The sequence below is a fragment of the Mirounga angustirostris genome, unplaced genomic scaffold, assembly GCF_029215605.1.
Source record: "Mirounga angustirostris isolate CCGP_5_RB_7025 unplaced genomic scaffold, mMirAng1.0.hap1 SCAF_4, whole genome shotgun sequence".
In the NCBI taxonomy this organism is placed as follows: Eukaryota; Metazoa; Chordata; class Mammalia; order Carnivora; family Phocidae; genus Mirounga; species Mirounga angustirostris.
Window position 1 is genome coordinate 25,163,112 of NW_026991712.1, and position 14,544 is coordinate 25,177,655.

The window sequence follows — 14,544 nt, forward strand, 5'->3', positions numbered from 1 at the left end:
GCTAATGACGTTTTTTAGCGCTGATCTCCCCAGTGGCGGTCTAGTCCCAACCCTGCCACCCACTCCCCTTCGAAATCTGCATATTCGGACAATAGAAGAAAGCACTGCTGGGAAGAAACAATATTCTGCCACACCGCCCTTAACGTAGCTCTCCGAATTTAATGAGGTCGATTGGGCATCGACAGCTTCTGCCTCTTGCTAAGTAAGGCTCCTTACCCAGAAGAGGAATCCCTCTCTAGTACACACACGTCTGAACACATGCATGCACAGGCATATATACTGCACAAACACATTTGGGAAAACACCCACGCATAAAATAATCACACCTTCCCGCATCTTCCATAAACACACACTCTTACCCTTCACAACTGCACGCACACACGCACATACTCCTGGGGGACTCACAGACCCACACAAAATGCCACGTACCCGAAGAGCTTAGAATCCTTCCTATGCCCGCAGATTGAGCCCACTCAACACGCACCCCTATAGAGACACTTGCAGTGTGACCACTTCCCGGAGCAGAATTCCCTCCAGATGGAACAACCTTGCTCCCCCTGAGTCGGCAGTTTCGCGTTGTGCCCAGGGACAAAAGCTGACCAGGGTGATCTTGGGGTGCATGGGACGGGAGCCATCATTTGTGGACAATGTGGAGAGATGCTAACTCAAATTGGGCAGTCCTCTTGACCAAGCCCTGCGGATAGATGCTAATCCCCTGATAGCCTTCAGCAAACAAATGGAGCCAGGGACCGTTGCAGTTATCTATTCCATAACCAGTGCTGCAGCCCTCCCTCCCCCCTCCCCCAGATGGGATGAGATTCCAGAAAAGTCAGATCATCAATCCGGCGCCTAATCTAAGGAACTTGCGGTTTGTTAGATCTGGGCCAGGATCAGCCAAAAAAGATTAAGAAATCGACACACAGGAGCAAAACGCGCTTGTGTCGGGACACAGCTCCCCTACACCGTGGGATGAAGGAAATAGGATCCGTAATAAATGTGAAAAAGCAGCGAGTGACTGAGCGATGGCCAGTAGATGGCGCAAGAACTCTTCCCTTGTACAGTGTTAACCCTTGAGTGGTGGGTGGAGCGGCCAAGTCCAGATGTATAGATACATACATTTTACGTTTTGAAAGAAACCCTCCATTTACATATTTGGGACTGATTCAGAATTAAGACAAATGAGTTTGTTCTAGATAACTACCACAGATAAAGTAGTTTAACAGTAGCACACAGTAGCTGAAAAGCGGCTGGGGAGGATGAAAGGGCGAACTATTTGGGGAAATGACTGGCTCCCTCTCCAACTCACCCCCGCCCTGGTCACGGATAAAAGCGGTTTACCGAATCATGGAAACCTGATTATGGGTTTACACGTAGGCATTTGAATATGTAAATTCATGTGTGCAAATAAATTCTTCTCTGTGATCTTTTTCAATTAAATCACAGGATAATAAATGCGAGACGCCTGCTTGAAATATACTGCAACTACAGTAGTAACACATGTCCCATTATAAGGACGTGGGCATCGATGGAGCCCGATTCATTATCAGCATGGTTTCCCCAAAAGCAACACAGATCCTGCGATTAAAATATTCCTCTAACATGTTTCTGTATTCACAAGCTGCATCGGAGAGCTCACTAACACAATATTTCCCTGGCTGTTTTTACAGGCGGAATTGATCTATTCGGGGGGAAGAAATAAACCAAGCCCCTTAATTTCAAATATTGTGGGGAGTTTGTCAGAGAGCCGGAGCTGGGCTTCAGGAAGCCCACTAGTGGTTTCTAGTGGTTGCTATAACGAGCTAGAATTGAGGTAGATTTTGGTGGGGGGTTGGGGGGGGGAGCACAGGAAAAGACAGAATCCAGAGTAGCAGAGACTTTGTGCCCCCGTTGGAGAGATGGTTGAGTCCTCGTCAAGGTTGCTGTGGTATCCCAGAAACACCATTCACTCCGAGCTGTGACCGCGCACCAACAACAGCAACAACTCCACTGCGCCGGGCTGAGGAGCAGGAATTAGGAGCTCGCGAATAATATGAAAGGGATCCGCAAAGGGGAAAGCCGAGCAAAGGAATCCAAACCCCGGGAGCCTGGCACGAGAAGATGCGCTAAATGTGGCCGCCTAGACTTCATCCTGATGAAGAAAATGGGGATTAAAAGTGGATTTACGTTTTGGAATCTCGTCTTTTTATTGACGGTGTCTCATGTGAAAGGTAGGTCTGCTTTCGGGGTCCCCTCTGCTTTGGATGGAGGTGAGCTGACTTGTCGCCGGAAAAAGGCTGGTAGCTTACTTTGCAATTTGCACCGATAAAATAATGATAATACTGAAGAAGGAGTTGATTCACAGCTCTTTCGCCCCCCACCCCCAGATAGGAAATGCATTTTGCTTGCCAGATTTGGCGTTCAATGCAGTGATTGAGCTTGTGCTCAATAAATATTCTTGCAGTATGCTCAAACGAATACGTGAGTTGGTTCGTATAGCCTCTAACTAGTGGATATCCAGGCAGAATTCCTGTGCAAGACTTTACTTGGTGGTGAGGATTACCTTGATTTCTAGTCAAACCAGTGGGATTTGATGCTTTGGCTAGAATATTTATGTTAAAGACACTCGTGTAAACGCTTTTTAACCCTTTCAGGTAGGAAAGTTATTGACATGCTAGGAATGTGCTGATGTTGAATGCATTAGGGCACAGGGGTCTTCCAAGCATCCCCTCACTAACATGAATGTCTCAGTGCATATGTTAATTTTTACTACGTGGGCTCTTATGCATTGATAAATGGTATGGGAGCTTCCCTGGTAGAGGTTTGGCTTAAAATGAGGCTTTACAAGGGTCTGAGACGCCACGAAGTGTAAGGATCCACCTTTGGGGATGAATGAAGGTAGGAGGAAAGTCATTAGCTGACGACCAAAAAGAAAATCCCCAGCAAGTCTTAGCGTTCAGACAGGTAGAGTGAGTGTCACATGCACAGACGAGGGGAGGGGGTGGGTGGGATGTAAAATGTATTCCTAAGCAAGAAAGCAAGGGACAGAATCATTGGAAGAAAAGCTGTCCTCTGGGAGAAAATAGATCCCCAGGTCTGTTCCACAACTTCTCCTGCACCCTGCTGCCCATTAATTGCTGCAAAGAATACTCAGGAGGTGTTTATGACTCATGCCATAATTTTTGAAAAATCACCTCCCCATACTCATGGCAGCTCAAATAGATGCGATCGCTTTCAGTGAAGCTAGTTTCAAATCCCGGGTGTCTGTGTGTCCGGGGTGAGGGTGGAGGGTGGGTAGTGGGGGGTGTTTTGGCCCAGGCGCGCCAAGGCTGTCAACACAAACTGGACGCTTCTTCCTTTGTAAAGGAGTGCCTCTCTGAACCGCAATCGGGCCGTGTCTCTATGAAACAGTTTATTGTCCAGCTTGCAGCTGGCTGTCCCCCCACAGAAGGCAGTCCATTTGCATTCAGTGGAAATGATAATTCATGTTTTGGGTGGAGGGAGCTGAAGGGGTTACCTCTCATTCTATTAGGAGCAAGGATGGGTGACATGTCTCGAATTTTAATTTACATCCCTAAATGCCAAGAAGTCGCCTCTGGTGTCTGTGGCAGCAACTGTCTTGTAATCCCAACCTGATCCTTAAAGCTTGATTTTTTTCCCCTTTCCCTGGAGCCTCAGCTCAGCTCTAAGGCAAAACGCCTGTCCCAAGCAGGGTAACTACACTGCCTGGTGCACAAAAAGCGTCTCGGGTTGCTTACAATGGGTTCGTTTTCGTCGCCGGCTCGACGTGCGAAGAGCCTCACATTTGTGCTTAGTCCGCCTGCCACTGGGAGTCGGTGGTTAATGGATGGCCCTGGGGCTGACTGCTAGACAGGCAATCGGCGTGGGGGAGGCGCAGGGAGCCGGCAACAGCTCCTGGCAAGAAAAATGTTGGGGTGGCTCCTGCTAGAGGATGACCGCGGTTAAGTGCGAGTTTTCATGTGATACCTGTTGAGCCAAAACACATTCGAGGGGCAGATGGGGGAGGGAGTCTCCAAAGCCGAGAGAGCACGCCAGCCTGACAAACACTGAACGGCGTTGCCTGCAATTACAGACCGGCAGCTCGCACTACCGTATTTTCTGAATAAGACCCGCCGCTGAAAGGAAGGGCGCGTTAATATGGTCTAAATGACACCAGAAACGGGACCCCTCTCCTCTACTCACAGCTCCTGGACTTTGGGCTGAGACCACTGGTCTCCACGGAGTACATTCCAGTTTGAGGGACATTGAGAAGAAAGAGTGTGTCACACTGCTTTGGTCCCGTTTAAAATCAATTTTTTACGGAACTTAAAAAACATTTTAATGGTAATAAGGTTCTTCTTTGTCACTTATCTGCCACTCGGAAGGTTTCTCCTATATTTTACAACTTGGAACGCTGTCCTCAAATTCTGAGAAACAAACTTACCTGGGCTGTATGCTTTAGACCTGTTCCCTATCGGTGGCTGGTCCCGGTCTTAACAGTTGCTTATTCTCCTTTCCCCTCTTCTTATTTTATTTTAATTTCACCTCAATCTCAAGGCTTTTCTAAAACCGTGATTGCTGAAATGGCTTAAATGGTGTTTCTCCCAATGTCTATGACCGCTTTTGTTTTCCACACTGTTTCTTCTGGACTCTCTGGCCCAAAGCAAAGCTCAGAATGGGGAGTCGTTTTAAGAGCTTTGCAGGTCCTAATCTAGGTTAGCAGGAGTGTTCGGGAAGTCGGAGGTGCGCGGTTTTCCACGTAAGCAGCTCAGGCCACAAGAATTCCACCTTTTGCCCGTACTTTCCATCCCTTCACCATCTCACGTCTGCCTACAACAGCAACGACAGAGAGGCTCAGTGGGAGGAAACGCCTCCGAATAGAAGACAAAGTGGCCTTAGGTAGTAGGCCTGAACTGCTCCACTGGGGTTGGAAATGACAGCCAACCTTATCTGGCCATTTTATCTCCACTGTCAGCATCTCAAAAGGTGGCCGACAGAGGACTCCAAATTGGGGTGGGGAGCTGCTTAGACCTGACGCATGCCTATTTTAAGCTGTCTCTCTCTCTCTCTCTCACACACACACACACACACACACACACACACACACACACACACCCCACTCGAGCGCGCCCGCGCAGGCGGGCAGGCAGGCAGGCAGGCAGAGGTTTTTGAAACGCAGCCTGCAGCTGCAGCGTGTCTGCTGAGGCTTCACTCACATAGAAGCTGTGAATCTCCAAGTCGTGCTTAAACGTCCCGCCCACGTAAACAGACACTCGGGGGTACTTTCCCACGCTCCGTCTCGGGAGATCACACAGCCAGTGCAGGAGATACCAGGCAGAGGGTGCGGGGACCTTGCGAAGGTTCAGGAAGCACTGACCTCGGTCGACAGGTGGGAGAGCCTGTCGTTCCACACCCTGCACACCCAGGGAGTGCTTCCTGGGGCTCGGGCTGGACCCCGGACTTCGACTTCGAGAAGGATCCACGTTTCTGCGTGCTCTGGGATCCCAAGGAGATATTACTCCTGCCACAGAGCTCTTCTGGAACAGTGGGTTTCACGCCCTCTTCCTCAGCTAAAAAGGGTCGCGGGTGGCCCTGCGGGAGGAGAGCTGCCAGCGACCTCTGAAGCATCTTTTGCCGTTGCCAGGGTGGCCGCGCCCCGGGGTCTCAGACCCCTGCGCGTCGCGTCTTCGGGGACTGATGCCCTCACTCCTCGCCCTCAGGCGACAGTCTGACCTGGCAGAAAATATCTGGCATGTCTTGAGGGAGCTTTTCAAAAGGGAATGGAGTAAGTTAAAGTCTTCACAAAACAATAATGACAACAAACCAAAAAAAAAAAAAAAAAAAAAAACCAAAACCCAAACCCACTTCCCCTTCATCGCCACCGTCAAAAGCCTTCCCTTGAGGTTAGCACGTTTGAGACACCTGCTGGGAGATAACATTTTGTGTTTGAGGCAGGGGTCCCGCTGCAGTTTGGGCAGGTGTCCTCCCGTCTTTTTCCTTTGCGAATACTTTTTAATTTCCTCTGGAAGGCCAGACTCCACGAAATTTCAAAGAACCAGCCGAGGTTGAAAACTGAGCGCCTGACTTGGCCTTGGCGCGTGTGTGTATTGCTGGGAGGAGGACATCCACATGGATTGACGCCGAGGGGCCTTCGGGAGGCCTCGAGAGTGCACGTGTGTGTCTGTGGGGGGGCCCGAGGCTGAATGCGTGGCGGGTGAAGAGTAAGACCATGTTCCCGCCTCTAGAGGGTTGGCGGTGCCGTGGACCCGGCTGCCGCGCTATCCGGCGCGGGCATCGAGAAAACTCCCTTTCCCCAAGCTGACCGCAGCGCTGCCGTCACTCAAACAACTTCTCCTGTGATGGGCATTCCGGGAGTTCGAAAACTCACTGGGGAACAAGTAATTGGGATTGCTGTCCCTCTACGACCCCTTCATTCTCCACCCCAGCTCTGTCGCTGGGGAAAAAGAAAAGCGGGAGGCAGGCCCAGGGTTCAAGAGCCACAAGGGCTTAGCTGGACCCTAGGGGAAAGGGCAGAAGAAACGAAGCAGCATGGGGTCATCCCAGTCACCGTGCGGTCCTCTACCGGAGCCGCTGGAGTGGCCAGCTCGGGGTCGAAAGCCGGACGCGCACAGGGATTGCAGCACGTTGCAGAATAATAACGAAGCAGGACGACCACAGAAAGAAAGATCGACTCAGGCATCAGGCGAATTCCCTTCTCCCTGAGCACGTCGCCTTCGGGGAGGCTTTGCACCACCGAGTTGCTCAGCCAACCCAATTTGCCGCCCTGAAAAGGCTTGAACAGCTCCCAGAATTCTGAGCTGAGCTTCCCCTGAACAGTTACCTTGTTGAGATTGTTCTGAAATGTCATTTTGCAGCACCGTGTTTTCCCGAATCTTCTGGTGTTGGGGGATTGGCGGGGCGGGGGCGGGGGGGGGGAGCTGCATCAAGCCTGTGTAGGAAGAGTGTGTGAGCAGAAATAATTAAGGAGCAGGGTTCAACCCCTTGAAAATCTGATGCCAGCTCCTTTGAGATCCTTCAGGGAGAAAAGACAAAGAATTACCTTAGGAGCATAGACTTAGTTGCAGTAGTTGTTATTACTCTTCATGATATTAATTAGCCTTACTATTTGTGGAATAGCTGAATAGATTTTGGGTATATACGTCTTTTTCTTGAACACACAATTTGGTATCTAAGGAAATGGTGAAATAATAAAGCAATAGCAAATGGCATCTATACATGATTCTACACATAGTAAAACTATCACAAGTGAGCTCTGAAAAAAGGTAGGAGAGATAGAGCAATTAATAATGTCTTTGTATTCATGTGGGAACCCTCTAATGCTAAAACACTTGTCTAAGATCTCAAATACAAATAACTGAAAGGGACTGAACTGAACTTCACTAGTCTCTAAATATCCTCCTCCTTGTGTACCAAAAGGTCACTTTTTTTCTAGTTAACATCAGGGTCTCCAGAAAGAGCTTCAGTGTTTTGTCCACTTTAAGAAATTACTGTGAAGCACCAAACAATATATCTAAGGAACCGGTTACTTTAAGCAACATGACTATTTGGGAAAATATGCCATTTTATACTTCAAAGTCCAATGTTTGAAAGATCAAAAGTAAAATGACTGCAAATTAAAGAGATTAGAAAAAATGTGTGAGATACAAAAAAAGTGTGAGATACAAATAAAACTTAAGTCCATTTTATTTATCTATATATATGCATTAAAACACAGCTTCCCTTTCTACCTCTTTCGTCCATTCCCTTTATTCATAGGGCACAGGGGTAGTTTAGGGATACAGTGGCAATTCTGATTTGGCTTTTGGATGAGGTCTGTTAAGAATGTTAGAACAGACGCTATTGTTACCAAATTAGTCTTTTCTCTCTTAAAGTTAGCAGGTGGGTGATTCATGGTATTTTCCAAAGAGATCAATCTCCATGTCTACAAGATTTTCTTAGAATTAGGCCCGTTATAAGGCTCTCATTCTCATCAGGAATATCATGTTTACAAATGTCACAGAAAAATCAATTTGTCAAATACCTTCCAGTATTCAGGGTTTCAGTATTGATGGTCATCCTTCTCTCTCAAGCTTCCAATCTTGTAGCCATCAAATACATTTCATGCCATCAGGCCCTTTGTAAAGCTACTACTTGGTGCTGGTTAAAGATTCCTAAGTATTAATATTTTCTATATAATCATGGCCTATTGACCACAACTCGATCTGAAATCTCCTCTAAAAAGTCTACATTTACAATATTCACACCTTGTAACTGGATAATAAGAATATCAATGGTAATCATTTGGTATTGGATATCACAATATTATTCTCCCGGCTTTTAAATGCTTGCACTACAATGATTTTAAAAGTGTTTCTGAACAAATAGCATCAACATTCTCTGGAAACTTGTTAAGAATATGAATTCCCAGGTGCCCACCTCAGGCTTACTGAAACAGATGCCCTGGTAGTTGGGCATAGACATTAGTGTTTTTAACAAGTCATCCAGGTAATTCTGATGTGCTCTAAAGTTTGAGAACCACTACAGTAAAGAGCAAGAGTTCTGGAGCTACTGAGACCTGAAGTCAAATAATGATTTTGCCAGCAGTTATACTTGTACTAGCAACTCAACTTTCCTAAACTTCAGTGCTAGTCTCTATTTAAAAAAAAAAAAAAAAAAAAAAGAAGATAGTAGAATATCAGTAGGCCTATAGGGAGAGGGAGATTATACATTTAACATATACAGTGCATTGTAGCTATCATCAGTATTATTCAAATACATTTCCATGTGCAAAGCCAGTGTAAATTCCCACATACTTCATCCCTAACTTGTAGCCCTAACTTGTCCATAGCAGTAAAAAAAAAAAAAAAAAAAAAAAATATATATATATATATATAGCATCTTGGGCGCCTGGGTGGCTCAGTTGGTTAAGCAACTGCCTTCGGCTCAGGTCATGATCCTGGAGTCCTGGGATCGAGTCCCGCATTGGGCTCCCTGCTCAATGCAGAGTCTGCTTCACCCTCTGACCGTCTCCCCTCTCATGCTCTTTCTCACTCTCTCTCTCCAAAATAAATAAATAAATTCTTTAAAAAATAAATATGGTATCTTTTCAGTTGCTATTATTTCACTTTGGACACATTCCCTGGCTATTATACTTTGGAAAAATACTCTGAAACTTCTGCTTATCACGCTTATCCAGTTGCTGCAGGTGCTGGCTCCATGCAAGAGGGCAGACCCTTAGCTTTAAAAAGTTACCCCTGTTTCTGGGCTAATTTCATCCACTACATTCCAACATTAATTTAATATCGATTGATTAGTATATTTACTAATTTGTTAATTCATCTCGTTGTCACATATTGTGATATTTACAGGTCTGAAAGAGTTCTTAAATATCAGCTAGTTCATTGCTCATGTTTTATACAGGAAAGACACATGCCTAGAAAGGATAAGTGATTTTTACTAGGTTACAAAATTCATTAACTTCAGGGGGCGCCTGGGTGGCTCAGTCGTTAAGCGTCTGCCTTTGGCCTGGGTCAGGATCCCAGGGTCCTGGGATCGAGCCCCGCATTGGGCTCCCTGCTCAGTGGGAAGGCTGCTTCTCCCTCTCCCACTCCCCCTGCTTGTGTTCCCTTTCTCGCTGTGTGTCTCTCTGTCAAATAAATAAATTAAATCTTTAAAAAAAAAATTCATTAGCTTCAGAACTGAGACAAGATCATTGGGCAGTCAAGTTCATGTTCAACTCTCTTTCTATCATACCTTATCAAGTTCACTAGAGTTTGGTCAGATGATACTAATGAAGATGATCACAAAAGTTAATATTTAAGTACCATATATCAATTAGTACTATATAAGATTAGTGATTACATGTTTCATGGTAATTTTTTTAAATTGTTAACCACTTGTTTTGTATAAGACAAAGAGAAACAATTATGGAATGAAAATATTTTCTGAGGCTGATATAATTTGTAACATCAAATAGTCATATCTTCAATAAAGTCTATACAAGTCTTACAAGTCAATAAAAATAAAATCAGTGTATTGAATGTTTTTTTATGTCTCATAAAGAGCTTTAAGGAATAGTATTTAAAATCAAATTCTTATTTATTTCTTCTTAAAATCTGGACACAATTTCTTTTTTTTTAAAGATTATTTATTTATTTATTTGAGAGAGAGAGAATGAGAGAGAGAGAGAGCACATGAGAGGGGGAGGGTCAGAGGGAGAAGCAGACTCCCTGCCAAGCAGGGAGCCCGATGCGGGACTCGATTCCGGGACTCCAGGATCATGACCTGAGCCGAAGGCAGTCGCTTAACCAACTGAGCCACCCAGGCGTCCCTGGACACAATTTCTTATTTAAAAGCTTTTGAATCTAGAAAATCTGTTCTGGATTTATTTTCTTCATGTTTTTATTATGTTTAAACCATATTAACATAAAATTAGCAGTCCTTTTCATCTGCATTTACAACTGAACATTTCTCTCACGTGATCTATATGACAATGGTATCATTCAAAACTCTACCATATAAATTATAGTACATTCTATAAGTATTAATAGTGTAAGAACAATTGATAACGTTAGGGATTATCTTCAATTTTAGTGATATATGAAGTATTTAAAATTCTCTTTAAGATATAGGCGTAAACAGGAAACAAACTGAGTGTTGTTGGTGTGGGGGGTGGGGTGGGAGGGATGGGGTGACTGGGTGATAGACACTGGGGAGGGTATGTGCTCTGGTAAGCGCTGTGAATTGTGCAAGACTGTTGAATCTCAGATCTGTACCTCTGAAACAAATAATGCAATATATGTTAAGAAAAAAAAAAGAAGAAGGTAGCGGGAGGGGAAGAATGAAGCGGGGGAAATCGGAGGGGTGGACGAAACACGAGAGAGGATGGACTCTGAAAAACAAACTGAGGGTTCTAGAGGGGAGGTGGGTGGGAGGATGGGTTAGCCTGGTGGTGGGTATTGAGGAGGGCACATTCTGCATGGAGCACTGGGTGTTATGCACAAACAATGAATCATGGAACACTTCATCTAGAACTAATGATGTAATGTATGGGGATTAACATAAGAATAAAAATTAAAAAAAAGATATAGGCGTAAAATTTCCAAAATAACGAATACTACTACATTTGAGGGGTTTAAATGTTCAGAAAGTGACTGAAATATATAAAAAGTGATGAGTGATTCTCTTAAAAGCTGAGTTTATCATGTTCAAAATTATAAAGTCCTTCCTTGCTTTGTTTTATGTTAGCAGATTTTAAAAGGAGCATTTATGATTATATAGTTTCAAATGATGAGGAAGTTTTTTAAAACTATGAGAAGTTTTAAAATATAGTTGGATACCACTTTGAAAGGGAATTTATAAATGGAAACAGACTCTGCAGAAATGGATTTATTAAATCTCGAATAATATTAGAAAATCTAGGACTACCCTCTAGTTTTCTATTAAATAAGTCCATCAGGTTGTCTCTAGAATGCTCGGAAGTGCATCCAATAGAGAGAGGATATAGGATGTTATTATGTTTGGGGAAAGAGGACCAGGGTAGAATTCTTTGTTATGTCTTTTTTTTTTTTTTTTTAATGTAGAAATCTCTGTGCTAAGCCCTTTCTATAAAGTGTATGGTCTACATCTTAAGCAGTGGTTCTCTCCCTCATTATCCTGCTTTGACTTCTAACAAGCATCTTGTGAGATGGCTTTTACGGCCTATATACAGATTGTTATCTCCACTTACAAATGATCCACATCTCCTGAGGCCAGAGGGGTACAATGACTTTCCACGATCATAAGGCTAGCTACTTGCTAAGTGAAATCTGAAATGAAAATAGATTCAGAAGCTCATGGACTTTATTAAAAGTAAAAACTATAAGGGACTGAATTCCTAAGTAAGCTTCTTCAGTTTTAAGAGAAAAACTGAGACCTTGAGAATTTAATTTAAAAGAAAGATTAAAATTAATATTCAGTATATATATATATATATACCTATATAGTATGTAAATATATATATATGCACACACATAAAATCTCATGGTTAGAGTAATCCATAAATTCTGTTTTATAATCTTCAACATTTTTTGCTCAAGTTGCCTGACATTATTCTTTTAATGATCCTGTATGAGAGATGTGAAAGATATTTTTAGTTTTATAAGCAATACTAAGTGAAGTAAATGCACAGTAATGCATAAGTATGTCACTATAAAATATAGAACTATTCAGTGCATTAAGTATAAAAAAAGGGAACCAAAATTTATAACCCTTAGATCCTAACCCAGTACTCTTGGGTAAAATGTAAAATTTATAAATGCAGATGGATTTATCAACTTCACGAATAAACTAATATTTGGTTATAAAATGGCTTACCAATTGTATCATAAACCTTGGCAAATAAATTTGTTCCATATTGTACTTTAATCGTCCATTCAGTTCTATAGATTTTTAATGATGGGGAAGTTCTTATAACTAGTCCAGTGTCTAACAGTCAGAGAATGTGCATTAGATTTATTTGCTGGGGCAAAGGAATGTGCTTTAAAAACATCATACCCAAGCTCCATCCACATAGTCTACTTCATTCCATAACTGCATTCTAACTAAAAGTACACGTACAGTGATGTAAAGAAGAGATAAGACAGAGAAATGAAGTGACTTGCCAAGATTTAAAGTGTGCAAAACGGTCTTTAAAGTTTCTGTCCAGTACATGTTTCTCTTTATTGGGTACTGTTTTATGAGCTTCTTTATTTAGTCCTAATTTGTTTATGGGAATTAACCTCCTTGAGAGGAGAGACCACTATGCCTAACCCCAAATCATGACCAGACCCAAAACAGTACTTCCTCAAGTAATCATGTAAGGAGACACAGATACAGAAATGTAATAATACCAGTAAATGAGAAACAACATTCAATTTAAAGATAAACCTAAAAATTAAATAGGGGCATTGAAATATACACAAGAAAAAAAAAAAGCACCTACACATATACTAAATTATATTTAAGTATAAAAAATTAGCGTTAGCTTTTCATGTGAAGGTGATAAAATCTATTTTCATATGTAACACAAGTACTTTTGTCCTTTCTGAACTTTTGACTCTCCAGATATTAGCTAACCTTTTTCTTACTTGCATTATTAAAATTTTATTTGTGAGTATAATTTTAGAGATGTCATTTTAACCTACGTTTTTACTTTTGAAGTTCAGATATCCTAAAAATGCCTTCATATGGATTATTCATAGAATATACTTATTACATTGGATACTTTTTAATGGGACATCCTTATTTTAAATAATTTTGTATCTTACAACAGCTAGATGTAGATTCCTCCAGAAGTCAGGGATAAAGGTACCCTAAAATCTGTCTCCTAGTCTATTTCCTACCGTTATGCATTCCAGACTTTTATTTAATGTTGGAAATTGACTATTAGTCAAATTCTCCATTTTAAAATTGAGTCTATTATAATAATTCACTTTATTGAGATTTTAAATTACAAATTAACATTTTGTTTTCTTGATTTTGATGATGGGAATGGGAAGCAGATTGATAATTAAATGCCTTTTCTTGAGCTTGTTCACATTCCCATTAACTTCTTGTTTCTCATTCATAGTTACTTAATAAAATTATCAGCTCTGTTTTCTATTATTCTAATGTCTCAAATATCTATTTCAGTTTTCTACAAGGCCATAACTTTTATTTTTGTTTGTTTACACTATGAGGGTTGTTTGACTTGAAAGAAATCTGAAGAAAAAATGTTGTTAATTTCATTTTCTCTTACAATACCATGTAATGGGTATCAGAGGTTTACCAACTGAGTCAATAAATTAAAAATACAATTTTAAGCTGTATTTTATTATGTGTTAATATAGAAAAGATAATATGAATCTAGTCTGTTGTTATTCTACTTAAACATAAGATCATGTTAAAAGACTTTAACTTCAGGCAATTTGTAATGTTTAGAAATGATTTTTTTTCAATATACAAACTATATTTTCATATATAGGAATGACTCTTTTAAATCTGTTATTGGAAGCATAATTTGAATTTCCCCCAAATTTAGGTAATGAATTTATGTTGATCTATCTGCCTGTTCTAATGTGGAGCTCTGTGTTGCTAAAAGCTTCATTTGCAAGATAACGGATCAAAGTTAGGAGAACAGGCAGAAAAAATACAAGGAAATCTCCTAGATATGAAACATGCTACCTGGGATTTATTGGCTCCATGCCCTAACTGACTGAAGTATGTAGTCTAGGCAAAATATTTACTCAGTGTTCACATATACGGAGAAACTCTGAGTTAAGGTTTTTGGCTGATGGCTAAATCAAAACAGCTGAACTGATTCAAATGTTTTTGGTTAAACAAATTTGCATCCATGCTGCTAATTTGTGTGTCAACTTCCATCTTCATAGTTTCTAAGATGATGGAGATGATAAACCCTCTTAGCTTTTAGCCTCTTAAATGAAGTCTGCAATAGAATTGTTGACAGGCCTATGATTACCTGTATTGAGTTCATGTCCGATAGTCTTTTCATGGCTTTTAAAGAAAAATTTTCATCTATAAATTCAACTAGTACTTGATTGCTCTTTTATC

At 41.9% G+C, this 14,544-nt stretch overlaps 1 protein-coding gene across 3 annotated transcripts in view; it reads left to right on the forward strand.

Moving 5' to 3' along the window:
- Positions 1-2,008: 2,008 nt before the first annotated feature.
- The window catches only part of CSMD3 (CUB and Sushi multiple domains 3), a 1,202,189-nt gene continuing 1,189,653 nt past the window's right edge, over positions 2,009-14,544 (forward strand). For all 3 annotated transcript variants that reach the window (XM_045896021.3, XM_045896023.3, XM_045896024.3), the window contains exon 1: positions 2,009-2,207. In XM_045896021.3, the coding sequence (XP_045751977.1) occupies positions 2,030-2,207 (178 nt within the window). In that variant the 5' untranslated portion in view covers positions 2,009-2,029. The remainder of the gene's footprint in view (positions 2,208-14,544) is intronic.